Source organism: Hyla sarda, chromosome 4 (assembly GCF_029499605.1).
Source record: "Hyla sarda isolate aHylSar1 chromosome 4, aHylSar1.hap1, whole genome shotgun sequence".
In the NCBI taxonomy this organism is placed as follows: Eukaryota; Metazoa; Chordata; class Amphibia; order Anura; family Hylidae; genus Hyla; species Hyla sarda.
In genome coordinates, this window is record NC_079192.1 from 160,805,739 (window position 1) to 160,822,088 (window position 16,350).

At 41.9% G+C, this 16,350-nt stretch overlaps 1 protein-coding gene and 1 long non-coding RNA gene across 2 annotated transcripts in view; one reads left to right on the top strand and one right to left on the bottom strand.

Moving 5' to 3' along the window:
* LOC130368614 (uncharacterized) overlaps nucleotides 1–16,350 on the bottom strand; it is a 35,224-nt gene that overhangs the window by 7,415 nt on the left and 11,459 nt on the right. The window contains exon 2 of the long non-coding RNA XR_008892523.1: nucleotides 13,044–13,158. This is a non-coding gene — a long non-coding RNA (uncharacterized LOC130368614). The remainder of the gene's footprint in view (nucleotides 1–13,043; nucleotides 13,159–16,350) is intronic.
* On the top strand, nucleotides 13,102–16,030 carry LOC130368611 (protein spinster homolog 1-like). The gene is made up of 2 exons (XM_056572536.1): nucleotides 13,102–13,248; nucleotides 14,454–16,030. The coding sequence occupies exon 2, from the start codon at nucleotides 14,479–14,481 to the stop codon at nucleotides 15,988–15,990; it is 1,512 nt and encodes a 503-aa protein (XP_056428511.1). The 5' UTR covers nucleotides 13,102–13,248; nucleotides 14,454–14,478; the 3' UTR covers nucleotides 15,991–16,030.

Consider the following 16,350-nt stretch of genomic DNA (forward strand, 5'->3'; position numbering starts at 1 on the left):
AGTGATATTATCACACTGTTGCGACTATTAAGACAAATGACGCGGTAGGTATAGCACCAGTGGTTAGGTACACACCATGCTATAATATTGTAATCCTAGATATGATGTTGACACTATCACATATAGTATTCAAACAATATTTATCAATATATTTTCCCTTCTCCCAACGCGTTTCCATGTAGGGGTTAGAATATATAGTTATCCGCCACACTTCTTCAGGGGATTAGGTCTATGGTTATAGCAGACTCTGGAGTCAAGTATCTCGTTAATATGTCACTGTATATGTCTCTTTAAATGGGCAGATTTATCAACCAATGACACCCAGAGGATAACCAACATAAATTAAACTGCGTCAATAGAGCTCCGGCTCTGTGATTAGTTATCGCGTCCAGAGACCAGGCAGGGCGTTTTTCACCATCCCGGTTAGTGCCTATAACGATAAGAAATCATGGACATCTCCCTTAGTAACCAGTAGATGACTTACCCCTCTTTGCTGCTTTTCGTGCATTAGCAAGTGGGTACTTACTGTCTACTGGATCAAATAAAGTGAGAGAGCCGGGCACTGAAAATAATAATAATATGCCCTTATTTAGAATCTCATTTAAGCAGAGTGTGTGGAGCACTGGCCCGCCCATTCCCCAGACATGAATCCGATTGAGCACATCTGGGACATCATGTCTCGCTCCATCTACCAATGCCACGTTGCACCACAGACTGTCCAGGAGTTGGCGGATGCTTTAGTCCAGGTCTGGGAGGACATCCCTCAGGAGACCATCCACTACCTCATCAGGAGCATGCCCAGACATTGTAGGGAGGTCATACGGACACGTGGAGGCCACACACACTACTAAGCCTCATTTTGACTTTTTTAAGGACATTACATAAAAGTTGGATTAGCATGTAGTGTGGTTTTCCACTTTGATTTTGAGTGTGACTCCATATCCAGACCTCCATGGGTTGATAAATTTGATTTCCATTGATATTTTTTGTGGGATTTTGTTGTAAAGAGGAAAGTATTTCATATGATTAGTTTATTCATTCAGATCTAGGATGTGTTATCTTAGTGTTCCCTTTATTCTTTTAAGCAGTGTATATACAACATAGGGGCTGCTCACATCATGCTGTCTACTGCAGGTATGGTATACACTGACATATTGACAAAAAGGTATTCCAACGTATACCATAGTGTGCCCATAGCTTAGCCAAACGGTTCAGTGTAGTCTACTTAGTCTGGTCTGTTTAAAGGGGTACTCCAGAGTAAAAAATAATTTCATATGAACTGGCTCCAGAAAGTTAACAGATATGTAAACTACTTCTACTAGAAAATCTTAATCCTTCCAGTACTTATCAGCTGCTGTATGTTCCAGAGGAAGTCAATTTGTTCTTTCCAGTCTGACCACAGTGCTCTCTGCTGACACCTCTGTCCATTTCAGGAACTGTCCAGTACAGGAGAGGTTTTCTTGGGGGATTTGCTTCGGCTCTGGAGAGTTCCTTACATAGACAGAGGTGTCAGCAAAGAGCACTGTGGTCAGACAGAAAAGAAATTCAAAAAGAAAATAACTTCCTCTGCAGCACCTGATAAGTACTGGAAGGATTCATATTTTGTAATATAAGTGATTAAAAAATCTGTTTAACTTTCTGACACCAGTTGATTTGAAAAAAAAAATAATAATAATAATTCCACCAAAGTACCCCTTTAACACTGCCAAACATTTCATTTGTAGGACACAAGAGCATGGATGACTACACATCTTTTTTGTGTCCTGCAAATAAAATGTACATTGGGATAAAACAGACAATGTATAAGACTATGTGGAGCCTAATGGCTAAGCCACTGGCAAGTTGTGATATACATCAGGATATCTTTTGACGGTATCTTGATGTAGTCATTTATATACACATGGCATACAGCCGACAGGCATTGTGATCAGTAGCTTACACATGCTGTCAGTAGAGATGAGCGAACTTACAGTAAATTCGATTCGTCACGAACTTCTCAGCTCGGCAGTTGATGACTTATCCTGCATAAATTAGTTCAGCTTTCAGGTGCTCCCGTGGGCTGGAAAAGGTGGATACAGTCCTAGGAGACTCTTTCCTAGGAATGTATCCACCTTTTCCAGCCCACCGGAGGACCGGAAAGCTGAACTAATTTATGCAGGATAAGTCATCAACTGCCGAGCCAAGAAGTTCGTGACGAATCGAATTTACTATAAGTTCGCTCATCTCTAGCTGTCAGCAAGAGCAGACTATAAAAATGTACTTGCTTTGAATGAACAGTGTTACTGCATGTAAATAGTACAATGAATGCTCATTTCTGTGATTCTTGATAAAACACATTTTCACACTTTCCAATTGTCTTCATTTTTTAAGAATTTTGGTATTAAATAATGCTGAGCTGCCTCTTTTAGTCTTACTTGGGGATTTTAATAAAAAGTATCACAAGGACAAAGAAAATTGTAGATAATAAAAAAATGAATAATAAAAAAAAATTATATATATATATATATATATATATATAGATAGATAGATAGATAGATAGATAGTTCTGGATCAGACATAAGCATCATTTCTGCTCAAAGTTATTTTGTTTATAGCTCTAACATACTCTCCTATGCTGTAAAGCAGCGGTCTTCAAACTGTGGCCCTCCAGATGTTGCAAAACTACAACTCCCAGCATGCCCGGACAGCCAACGGCTGTCCGGGCATTCTGGGAATTGTAGTTTTGCAACATCTGGAGGGCCACAGTTTGAAGACCACTGCTGTAAAGGGATTGTCACCACTTACTGTACACATTAAAGCGCAACTGTCATGAACTCGGGGCTATATAACCTACCTGCTGACTTTTATCACCCCAAAAAAGGTTTTTGATAGCAGCCGCACACAGTCGGATAGGCGTGGCATGAGGTTCGCAATGTCCCGACGTCAGCGCTGGGACCGCTCGGACACACAGGTCCCAGCACATGTGCCCCTTAGATTATCTGACGTGCCAGGATAACACGCGCCGTGGCGGGCATTTCAGATAAGCTAGGGGGCGCATGCCCTGGAACCTGTGTGTCAATCACACAGCGGTCCCAGCGCTGACGTACAGGGGATAGGCGTGGCGGAAGCGGGGCATTGTGAACCTTGCACCCCCTATTCAACTGTGTGTGGCTGCTATCAAAAACCTTTTTTGGGGTGATAAAAGTTGTCAGAAATAAGGTAAAAACGCTGCTGTAGAAAAAATCTGCACACAGTACAAAGGCTGTGTGTAGGTTATATAGAGTTCATGACAGTTGCACTTTAAAGGAGTACTGCAGTGGTACATGACTTATCCCCTATCTGATCGCTGGGACCCCCCACGGTCTCCCATACCGGGAACTGGCACTGCCACGGCTCTGTGTGACTACTGCTCGTGTTGTTGACCTCACTGAGGTGGACAGACACGCCCCTCCATTTAGCTATATGGAAAAGGGGTGGATGCATGGACGTTGCTTCTCCGCCTCTCCCATAGAGATAACATGGAGGAAGCGTGTCAGTCGACCTCCCCTGCACAGGAGCATGTCGGTCAACCTTCCATGCGAAAGCCGCGGCAGAGCCAGGGGCCCCCGTACAGGAGACTGCGGACCCCCCACAATCAAACACTTATCCTCTATCCTGCGGAGTGGGGATAAGTTATGTTCAGCTGCCGAACTCCTTTAAAGATTAAAATCTATAGGTCAGATTAACCTATCACTATGTTTTAAGAGTGCGGCAGGAAACCAGAGTCTGGAGGAAACCCACACATCCCTGGGGGAGAACATGCAAACTCAACAATGTTGACTTTTTAGCGTTTTAAACCCAGGAACACAGAGGCGCAAGGGAACAATGATAACCACTGAGCCACCGTGCTACCCAATTAGTAGAGCATTACGTCAAATGTATATGGTATATCATTTCATTTAAAGAAAGTAACATGGGCCGACATTTATCATTGTCTTTAGACAGTTTTTTGTGTCTAGTAAAGGCGCAAAAAAGGCACAAGCAGAGTTTATTTGCGCCTTTTTTGCGCCTTTTAGTTTACACATTTCTGCCGATTTTGAGTTGCAATCCACTGATTTTGGCAATACACATGATATGGACGGGTTTTATCAACTGCGCCTTTTTGCGAAAAGGCGCAAAAAAGGCGCAAAGCCACTGAAAAGTCTCTAAAACGACACCAGCCCAGACTTAGCTTAGCTTTTTGGTATATGTGAAGAGAGAAATTTCAGAAAATGTGACCTGCACAACAGTTATCAAATGCTCTGTGACCATTTAATAAATGTGGCGCTCCTATACATTACCGGCACACACAAAAAAGGTGCAGAAAAATGCTTCACTTACACCTACAATGATAAATGCTTCACTTACACCTACAATGATAAATGCCGGCCATGATGTACTGTATATTGTCAACTGATACTGTGAAGAAAAGGTGGAGCATGGATGACATTAAAGGGGTTGTCCAGGAATAGAAAAACAGAGGTCATTTAGTTCTAAAACAACACCACACCTGTCCCCAGGTTTTGTTCGGTATTACTATTTTGCTCCATTTACTTCAATGGAACTAAGCTGGAATTCCACTCCTAACCTGGGGACAGGTGTGATGCTGTTTTTGAAAGAAATAAGCTCATCACAAATGCAATGCATCTCAAGAGCAGGACCCTTTATAAAAGCAATTGGTATTGGTGGTCCACACTGGTGGAGCCACAGGGGGATGATATATCCTTCAATTAAAAAATCTTAACCCTTTCAGTACTTATGAGCTTCTGAAGTTAAGGTTGTTATTTTCTGTCTAAGTGCTCTCTGATGACACCTGTCTCGGGAAACGCCCAGTTTAGAAGAGGTTTGCTATGGGGATTTGCTTCTAAACTGGGCATTTACCGAGACAGATGTCATCAGAGAGGACTTAGACAGAAAAAAACAGAAGCTCATAAGTACTGAAAGGATTAAGATTTTTTAATAGAAGTAATTTACAAATCTGTTTAACTTTCTGGAGCCAGTTGATATATAAAAAAAAGTTTTGGCCAGGAATACCCCTTTAAGTCCCAGGATGCCCTTGGTCCTAGTGGGGTTAAAAGGTCAAAAGATTAAAATATATAAACTAAGAAGACACTGTGAAGTACGGGGATATACTCGGCAGGCCTGGAGAAATATTTTTCTAAAAGATGTTTTTATGTACTTGATGTATTTCTAGGTGTATATTAATATATATATATATATATATATATATATATATATATATATATATATATGTGTGTGTCAAAGAAGAAAGCAGCACTCCTAAAGCGTGAGTAGGTGCCTCCAGCTAGGATCAAGTGGCTTGATAATGATGGTGTGAGACCATTGAAACGTTGCTCTTTGCACATTTGGGATGAATAAAAAGTTTTCATTTTTTCACCATACCTTGAGTGCCACAGCATTTTCCTTGGAACTACGTATGCAGAATCCTGGACACGGACCCTAGCTGGAGGCACCTACTCACGCTTGTAACTATATATATATATATATATATATATATATATATATATATATATATTAGGGATCGACCAATATCGTTTTTTTAGGGCCAATACCGATAATCGGTGCAGGTTAGGGCCGATAGCCGATAACTTATACCGATATTCCGGTATAAGTTATCGGCTATTTAACCCCCTGCGACACCGCTGCAGATCATTGATTTAAAGCGGGCGCTTTAAATCAATGATCTGCAGTGGCTTTTGTGGGGCCATAGGCCGCCGCCGCCACCCGCTTCTCTCTCCCTACCTGTCAGGGTGGTCCGGGCCCTCCATCCTTCCTTCCTGTAGTGTCCGGGGGCGTTCCGGGTGAAGAGTGAACCGGTACGGGCTGTCCTTCTTCTCCGGCGGTCATCTTCTCCCCTCCGGGCCGGCTCGGGCCTATTACGCTGCATAGACGCCGCTGCGCAGTGACGCCCGTGTGCAGCGACGCACCTGACGTCACGGCGCAGCGGCGTCTATGCAGTGTACTAGGCCGGAGCCTGCCAGGAGTGGAGAAGATTACCGCCGGAGAAGAAGGACAGCCCGGACCGGTTCACTCTTCACCCAGAACGCCCCCGGACACTACAGGAAGGATGGATGGCCTGGACCACCCCCATTACTGGTAAGTTAAATTTTTTTATTGACTCGGAGGGTGGGGGAGGGGCCCGACCGGTATAGCGGTATGGGCAAAAATCCATACCGGTATACCGCCCAGCATCACAGTGGGGGGTGCGACGCGGTGCGGTGGGTCGGTGCGGTGGGTCGGGGGTGCGGGGCGGCGGATCGGGGGGGTGGTCGCGGTGCGGGCGGTGCGGGGGGTGGGGCATTATCCGCTTATCGGCAAGGTAATTGCCGATACCGATAATGCCCAAAATCGTGATTATCGGCCGATAATATCGGCCATCCCTAATATATATATATATATATATATATATATATATGCAGATAAGGTCAGGCTGCTCACCACTCTCGCGTTTGCTGCACTGTCTCGTGCTACGGACACCGGTACCGCTCCCGGCTTAGTAGAAATCACACAGGAAAGAAAACGTCCGGCACTCGGGAAGATGCAGATAAAACTTGTCAATGGCTTTATTCACACGCTTAGGCAGGACACAATCTGACGCGTTTCGCACACTCAGGTGCTTAGTCGTAGATAGACATACACTCAATAATGCGGGTTAAAATACACATGAGTTTGGTCACATGACCACATGAATCTTAATTAAAAACAGTTGGTTACAAAACATGGCATTGGGAATCATGATCACATTTGATCGTTCGGAGAGAGTTCACACAAGGATGCAGGCAATGCGGCTTTAAATTTCAAATTTTGAGTAACATTTAAATTTCGATCTCGAATGATCTAAAAACTAGTTTATCAATACTACCGATATTCATATTAATTTGGAGGTACATATTTACCGAAATAAACAATTTGAACTATACTTGCACATCAAGATCCGAAATATTTATGTATAGATCAATAACCGCATAATGTGCATCTCACCGTGTGAACATCCCCCTATAATTTGCAACAATTCAAAATTTATTATATGTGCACAAGAAGACGAAGAGTGCATATTGGACCGGGAACTAAACATACGTGATTAATAATAAATTGTATACATCGACTATATTCTCTTATTCAATTTATGCACACGTTAACATTAAATCCAATCTTTTGTTTAACCCTTGCGGGAATCTTGTTCCCAAGAGGAACATCCAATGTGCCTCTCTATTGTATAATTTCTTTCTAAGATCGCCTCCCCTAGGTCCTAAGGTGACCTTTTCTACCCCCAATACTCGTAAATGGGTGGTGTCCCCTGAATGGGACTCCCTAAAGTGACGTGACAGCATAGACATGCTTGTCAAACTACTTTTAGCATCCGTAATATGTTTCCTAAACCTCACTTTTAATGAATTGCCCGAGCATCCTACATATTGCAAATTACAAGCAATACATGTTGCTACATATATGATGGATTTAGTGTTACAATTGATATACTGGTGTATATTGTATGTCCTATTTGTTGTGCAAGACGTTACAGTATTTGAATTTACCATGTGTGTACATGTGATGCATCTAGTATGACCGCATTTGTGATTACCTATATTCCTCAACCAGTCCCGGTCCTTTACACTTTCCTTTTGACTAGTAAATAGACTAGGTGAGACTCTGGTTCCAATAGTGGGGCCTCTCCTGGACACAATAGAAATACCTTCCGATAATATGTCTCTTAATATTGGATCTGTTTCTAATACCGGAATATATCTATTTATTATTTTCTTAATCTGTCCAAATTGAGTACTGTATGAAGTCACGAAAAATGGTGGTCTATCTTTACTCGGATTTATATTTTCATTTTTAATTGTGTTTTTGGCTAATTTGCCTCCAACCTTATATGAGTCCCTTCTATTTTGATGCCTACTGGAATATGATACTAGTTCCTCACGCCCCCGTCCCTCTATTCTTATTTCTGCTTTTTTTAGTATTTTTTCGCTATAACCCCTCTGCTCCAATCTAGTATGAAGTTCCTCTGCTGCAATTTTAAATTGTTTCTCACTAGAGCAGTTACGTTTTATTCTACATAATTCGCCATAGGGAATATTATCCAGGACATGTCGTGGATGGCAGGAGGAGGCCAATAAAGTAGAGTTAGAGGCTGTGTCTTTTCTATAGGGGCGAATTTCTATACCATCACTCCCACTAATCAGCGAAATGTCCAAAAAATTAATTGTATTTTTATCGAAATGTGAGGTGAACCCCAAATTTAAGTTGTTGTTCCCAATATACTTAACAAATTCCGAAAATAGTGTCTTCGTACCCCTCCAAATTATCAGTAAATCGTCTATGTAACGACTGATCCAGTGTATATTATCATAATATGGGTTTTTATCACTGAAAATAAAGAGCTGCTCCCAATGAAACATGTAGATATTTGCAAAAGACGGGGAATATTTGGCACCCATTGATGCTCCCCTGGTCTGCAGGTAGAAACCACCATCAAACACAAAGTAGTTGTGTTTAAGCAAAAACTCCGTGGCGATGGTGATAAATTCCTGCAGACCAGGGGAGTATGTGCTGAATTTTTCCATATGGACGGACAGGGCCTCTAGGCCCTTAGACCAGGGAATGCATGGATATAAGCCTATAACATCACAGGTTGCCCATGACAACTGCTCATCCCACACAATTTTTTCTAAGATATTGATCACATGCTTAGTATCTTGTGTGAACGTGGGGGTGATTTTAGTCAGGGGTTGGAGATGGTGATCCACCCACTCCCCAAGGCGCTCCCCCAGCGACCCAATGCCAGCAACTATTGGCCGAAGGGGAGGTGGAAATACACCTTTGTGCACCTTGGGGAGTGAGTGGAACACTGGGGTAACTGGATTCTCTACAAATAGATATTCTTCCAGTTTTTTATTGATCGCCCCCAGGGCTACACCCTCTTCCAATATTTTCTTAAGTTCCATTTGGTACGTTTTAGTAGGGTCATTTTTTAATTTACAGTAAGTTGATGTGTCTGATAACATATCCTCATTGAGTTGTTTATATAACCCTGAATCCAGAACAATAATATTTCCACCTTTATCGGCATTACGTATTACGATAGATTTATTCTCAGATAATTCCTTCAATGCTATACGTTCATTTTTATTTAGATTATCATAAGCATTATCACGAGACACCTGTTCATTAAGTTTCACTAGGTCCCGCTCGACCAACTTCTGGAATCTATCCAGCGCCTCCGAACGGGAGGCAACAGGATAGAAACCAGGGTTGGCCGAGCGGTAGTTATTATTCCGACTATCATCAACAACTGCATTTTCTTTCTGCAAGCAAGTGAGCTGTAATAATACATTTTGATCCTTGAAATTAGTAACATTAACATTTACTTCATTAACCTCACCATCGCTCGCTACTGATCCTTCCACAACTATACCTGAAGGTTCCCCCTCCTCATGACTCATAACCCCCTTGTGAAAATGTCTTTTGAGAGTGAGTCCTCTTGCCAATTTATTAACATCTAGTATGGTATTGAAAAGTTCAAACTTACTTGTCGGCACAAAATTCAGTCCTTTACCAAGTACAGTAATCTGGTCAGCAGATAAAATGCATGCAGATAAGTTCATTACCGGATTTATCTCGTAATGAACTTATCTGCATGCATTTTATCTGCTGACCAGATTACTGTACTTGGTAAAGGACTGAATTTTGTGCCGACAAGTAAGTTTGAACTTTTCAATACCATACTAGATGTTAATAAATTGGCAAGAGGACTCACTCTCAAAAGACATTTTCACAAGGGGGTTATGAGTCATGAGGAGGGGGAACCTTCAGGTATAGTTGTGGAAGGATCAGTAGCGAGCGATGGTGAGGTTAATGAAGTAAATGTTAATGTTACTAATTTCAAGGATCAAAATGTATTATTACAGCTCACTTGCTTGCAGAAAGAAAATGCAGTTGTTGATGATAGTCGGAATAATAACTACCGCTCGGCCAACCCTGGTTTCTATCCTGTTGCCTCCCGTTCGGAGGCGCTGGATAGATTCCAGAAGTTGGTCGAGCGGGACCTAGTGAAACTTAATGAACAGGTGTCTCGTGATAATGCTTATGATAATCTAAATAAAAATGAACGTATAGCATTGAAGGAATTATCTGAGAATAAATCTATCGTAATACGTAATGCCGATAAAGGTGGAAATATTATTGTTCTGGATTCAGGGTTATATAAACAACTCAATGAGGATATGTTATCAGACACATCAACTTACTGTAAATTAAAAAATGACCCTACTAAAACGTACCAAATGGAACTTAAGAAAATATTGGAAGAGGGTGTAGCCCTGGGGGCGATCAATAAAAAACTGGAAGAATATCTATTTGTAGAGAATCCAGTTACCCCAGTGTTCCACTCACTCCCCAAGGTGCACAAAGGTGTATTTCCACCTCCCCTTCGGCCAATAGTTGCTGGCATTGGGTCGCTGGGGGAGCGCCTTGGGGAGTGGGTGGATCACCATCTCCAACCCCTGACTAAAATCACCCCCACGTTCACACAAGATACTAAGCATGTGATCAATATCTTAGAAAAAATTGTGTGGGATGAGCAGTTGTCATGGGCAACCTGTGATGTTATAGGCTTATATCCATGCATTCCCTGGTCTAAGGGCCTAGAGGCCCTGTCCGTCCATATGGAAAAATTCAGCACATACTCCCCTGGTCTGCAGGAATTTATCACCATCGCCACGGAGTTTTTGCTTAAACACAACTACTTTGTGTTTGATGGTGGTTTCTACCTGCAGACCAGGGGAGCATCAATGGGTGCCAAATATTCCCCGTCTTTTGCAAATATCTACATGTTTCATTGGGAGCAGCTCTTTATTTTCAGTAATAAAAACCCATATTATGATAATATACACTGGATCAGTCGTTACATAGACGATTTACTGATAATTTGGAGGGGTACGAAGACACTATTTTCGGAATTTGTTAAGTATATTGGGAACAACAACTTAAATTTGGGGTTCACCTCACATTTCGATAAAAATACAATTAATTTTTTGGACATTTCGCTGATTAGTGGGAGTGATGGTATAGAAATTCGCCCATATAGAAAAGACACAGCCTCTAACTCTACTTTATTGGCCTCCTCCTGCCATCCACGACATGTCCTGGATAATATTCCCTATGGCGAATTATGTAGAATAAAACGTAACTGCTCTAGTGAGAAACAATTTAAAATTGCAGCAGAGGAACTTCATACTAGATTGGAGCAGAGGGGTTATAGCGAAAAAATACAAAAAAAAGCAGAAATAAGAATAGAGGGACGGGGGCGTGAGGAACTAGTATCATATTCCAGTAGGCATCAAAATAGAAGGGACTCATATAAGGTTGGAGGCAAATTAGCCAAAAACACAATTAAAAATGAAAATATAAATCCGAGTAAAGATAGACCACCATTTTTCGTGACTTCATACAGTACTCAATTTGGACAGATTAAGAAAATAATAAATAGATATATTCCGGTATTAGAAACAGATCCAATATTAAGAGACATATTATCGGAAGGTATTTCTATTGTGTCCAGGAGAGGCCCCACTATTGGAACCAGAGTCTCACCTAGTCTATTTACTAGTCAAAAGGAAAGTGTAAAGGACCGGGACTGGTTGAGGAATATAGGTAATCGCAAATGCGGTCATACTAGATGCATCACATGTACACACATGGTAAATTCAAATACTGTAACGTCTTGCACAACAAATAGGACATACAATATACACCAGTATATCAATTGTAACACTAAATCCATCATATATGTAGCAACATGTATTGCTTGTAATTTGCAATATGTAGGATGCTCGGGCAATTCATTAAAAGTGAGGTTTAGGAAACATATTACGGATGCTAAAAGTAGTTTGACAAGCATGTCTATGCTGTCACGTCACTTTAGGGAGTCCCATTCAGGGGACACCACCCATTTACGAGTATTGGGGGTAGAAAAGGTCACCTTAGGACCTAGGGGAGGCGATCTTAGAAAGAAATTATACAATAGAGAGGCACATTGGATGTTCCTCTTGGGAACAAGATTCCCGCAAGGGTTAAACAAAAGATTGGATTTAATGTTAACGTGTGCATAAATTGAATAAGAGAATATAGTCGATGTATACAATTTATTATTAATCACGTATGTTTAGTTCCCGGTCCAATATGCACTCTTCGTCTTCTTGTGCACATATAATAAATTTTGAATTGTTGCAAATTATAGGGGGATGTTCACACGGTGAGATGCACATTATGCGGTTATTGATCTATACATAAATATTTCGGATCTTGATGTGCAAGTATAGTTCAAATTGTTTATTTCGGTAAATATGTACCTCCAAATTAATATGAATATCGGTAGTATTGATAAACTAGTTTTTAGATCATTCGAGATCGAAATTTAAATGTTACTCAAAATTTGAAATTTAAAGCCGCATTGCCTGCATCCTTGTGTGAACTCTCTCCGAACGATCAAATGTGATCATGATTCCCAATGCCATGTTTTGTAACCAACTGTTTTTAATTAAGATTCATGTGGTCATGTGACCAAACTCATGTGTATTTTAACCCGCATTATTGAGTGTATGTCTATCTACGACTAAGCACCTGAGTGTGCGAAACGCGTCAGATTGTGTCCTGCCTAAGCGTGTGAATAAAGCCATTGACAAGTTTTATCTGCATCTTCCCGAGTGCCGGACGTTTTCTTTCCTGTGTGATATATATATATATATATATACACACACAAATCAAAAAATATGTTGCAGTCTCTTGTAATACCTTTTTTATTGGACTAACAGAATTCTGTAGAGACAAGCTTTCAGGATTCCTCCCTTTATTAAGTCCAATAGACAAGGACTAATGATCAAAGGACTTTATAAATTATCAGGGAGGAATACCAAAAGTTTGTCTCTACAAAATTCTGTTAGTCCAATAAAAATGGTATTACAATCTGCATCACTGGACTAATATGGCTACTCACATTTACTATACAGATATACACATACCTGAAGATGGTTTAGAACCCTGTGATGTCACACATGCTTGTGATGATGTCACCGTAAGCTGTACAAGGAGGTGCGCACCGGCTGCAGTCTCTTCAGTGTGTTTTGCATTCACAACCTGTGGTGCAAAGTGTTTGTTAGAGAGTTTCTATTTGCGATAGAGAATTCAAGATTTTGACCGTTCCTTGTCTGAAGAGAGAACCACAAGGTAAGTCTCAGCCTCTTCTATTCATACATACACAGGGCTTTTTGTTTGACAGTTGTTTTTTTTATTGCTGTTGCTTTTTTTTTTTTTAGCAAAAAAAAACAAGAAATTAATTTCCAAAAGAAATAACAAAAGTTATATTTCTCATAGCATTGTGACAATACTTGGCTTAGGCATTAAACATAATAAAACGCACAGATAGTATCATGACCAGAGCTTTTTCTTGCAAAACTGCTAAAATGCAATTATGCCCAAAAAAGCCCCCAAGAAAAAGAGTCCTAATTCATGAAGTTCTAAAAGATCTAAGTCTATGAGAAAGATTTGGTGGAGTAGTAAAAGAATGACAGAAAGATTAGGGCAGAAATATAATATTATATAATAGAATTCTGTATGTACTAACAATAGAAATACTCTGGGTTCTCCGAAAGGGAAAATTTTCAAATCAACTAGTGGCAGAAAGTCATATAAGGGACGGATAGATCCCAATGAGGTGGGGTAGGTTCATTAATAGTAAATGTATATAGCAGGATAGCCCAATTGCATCTACAGTATGAAGTTCACATGGCCCAGTGACCATACAGCCAAGCCCTTATAATCCACCATTACTGGGACAGATTCAGGGTTATCAGATATTACTAGGACCGGACAGGTTTAGGGTTATCAGATATTACTAGGACTGGACAGGTTCAGGGTTATCAGATATTACTAGGACCGGACAGGTTTAGGGTTATCAGATATTACTAGGACCGGACAGGTTCAGGGTTATCAGATATTACTAGGACCGGACAGGTTCAGGGTTATCAGATATTACTAGGACCGGACAGGTTCAGGGTTATCAGATATTACTAGGACCGGACAGGTTCAGGGTTATCAGATATTACTAGGACCGGACAGGTTCAGGGTTATCAGATATTACTAGGACTGGACAGGTTCAGGGTTATCAGATGTTACTAGGACCGGATAGGTTCAGGGTTATCAGATATTACTAGGACCGGACAGGTTCAGGGTTATCAGACATTGGTAACCTCAGGGAAGACGTCTCCATACAAAACACTTATAGAGAAGCGTCTTCTTCTGAGGCTGCGATGGTCTTAGTGTTATCTTGTGGTTCTGTGCTGGACATTTCTGCTCTGTATGAAGGATCTATTGTATAATGACAGGAATGATGACATGTTGTCTAATGTGTTTACTTATCTCTCTCTCTCTAGTGTTTTCAGGCTCTGACCTGTGACCATGGCCTCTCCACAAGACCCATTGCTGAAGGAGGAGGAAGAAGCAATGGACGACCATAGTGATATGGATGTAGAAAAGGGCGATATCCCTGAGAGGCAGAACCTGCCATCTCTAAGCGTGATGTCCACCGCACGTTCCATCATCACCGTAGTGATCCTCGCCTTTGTTAATTTGCTCATCTATGCAAATCGCTCCAGCGTGGCGGGGGTGCTGCCTTATATACAGAAAGCATATGACACCAATGCTAGTCTGTCCGGCTTATTGAATACATTGTTCATTGGAAGCTACGTGCTGGTCGCACCAATTGCCGGATATTTGGGCGACCACTGTAATAAGAAATATACTGTTTGCGCAGGAGTCATCGTTTGGCTGAGCATGACACTTACCCTGTCATTCATCCCTGACGGGTATTTCCTGCTCTTCCTGCTGACGAGTGGACTGGTTGGAGCCGGAGAGGCGACTTTCTGCACCATCGCCCCCTCCATCATTGCAGACCTTTTTACAAGTGACCAGCGGACCCGCATGCTGAACGTGTTTTACTCCGTCATACCTGTAGGCTGCGGACTAGGATACATCATCGGGCCCAAAGTGACTGATGCAGCAAGGGGCGATTGGCACTGGGCATTTCGGGTCACCCCTGGCCTGGGCCTCATAGCTGTGGCTTTGATGATTTTGGTCACAAAGGAGCTTCCAAGAACGACTACAAACGGGAAGAAGAACAACAAATCCCAGAAGTTTGCCAAATGGGCGACAGATCTGAAAAAACTATTTAAAAATCGAAGCTTTATGTTAACCACCATGGGATCGACGGCGGTATCCTTCATAGTGGGAGCCATAGGTGTATGGGGTCCGTCATACCTGACCCATGCACGAACACTCCTACAAGAGAAGGACCCATGCCGTGCTGAACCGTGTGACTATCACGACATCCTAATATTTGGTGTGGTTACAGTCGTTTCCGGCATTCTGGGAGTTGTAGCAGGGACGGAGATAAGTAAAAGATATCGCAAATCCAACCCACGGGCGGACCCGCTTGTGTGTGGATGCGCGATGATGCTCTCCGCCCCTTTTCTTCTGTTGGCATTGACTTTTGGCAACATCAGCCTCGTTGCCACCAACATCTTCATCTTCATCGGAGAGACGCTTCTGTCAGTAAATTTCACCCTCATATCTGACATTATACTAAAAGTAGTAACTCCGTGGAGGAGATCTTCAGCCCTGGCCGTGCAGATGACAATCTATCACCTCCTAGGTGACGCCGGCAGCCCGTACCTCATCGGCCTGATATCTGACACCTACGAACGAGGATATGTCAAATCCCCTCTTCTGAAATACCGCAGCCTGGAGTATGCCCTCATGACCTGCACCATAATGGCAGTCATCGGAGGGGCCTTCTTCATGGCCACGGCCCTATTTATAGAGAGGGACGAAAAAGAAGCAGAGATGGAATCAGAACCTCCGTCATCCTCCTCCTCACTGCTTCCTGCCGATGAGGACCGCGCTTCAGACTGAGGAAAAGTCATTGCTTACCTTTATCTCGTTTAATTCATTAAAAAAAAAAATAAGAAAAAAATAACTGCATTTGTTCTATGTTCCACTTTACCCCTTATTCTCTACCCAGGGGCGGACACAGACAGCAGAGGGCCCTTGTGCAAATAATGTGCCTGTGCCCCCCCCCCCCCAACATCAATTGTTCAGCACCCCCCCTCCATGTGTCACTTACTCAGGTGGACCCCCATATGTCACTTGCTGTATAAGTTTCTAATTATTTATTAAAGCCTCCCATATGCTGCAGCTCATTCAAGCCCCCCATATTAGGTAGCATAGATTCCCAACATTAGGTAGCATAGATTCCCCACATTAGGTAGGATA

Coding starts and splice junctions, on each gene's coding strand:
- LOC130368611 (XM_056572536.1), top strand. CDS start 14,479: ATGGCCTCTCCACAAGACCCATTGCTGAAGGAGGAGGAAGAAGCAATG.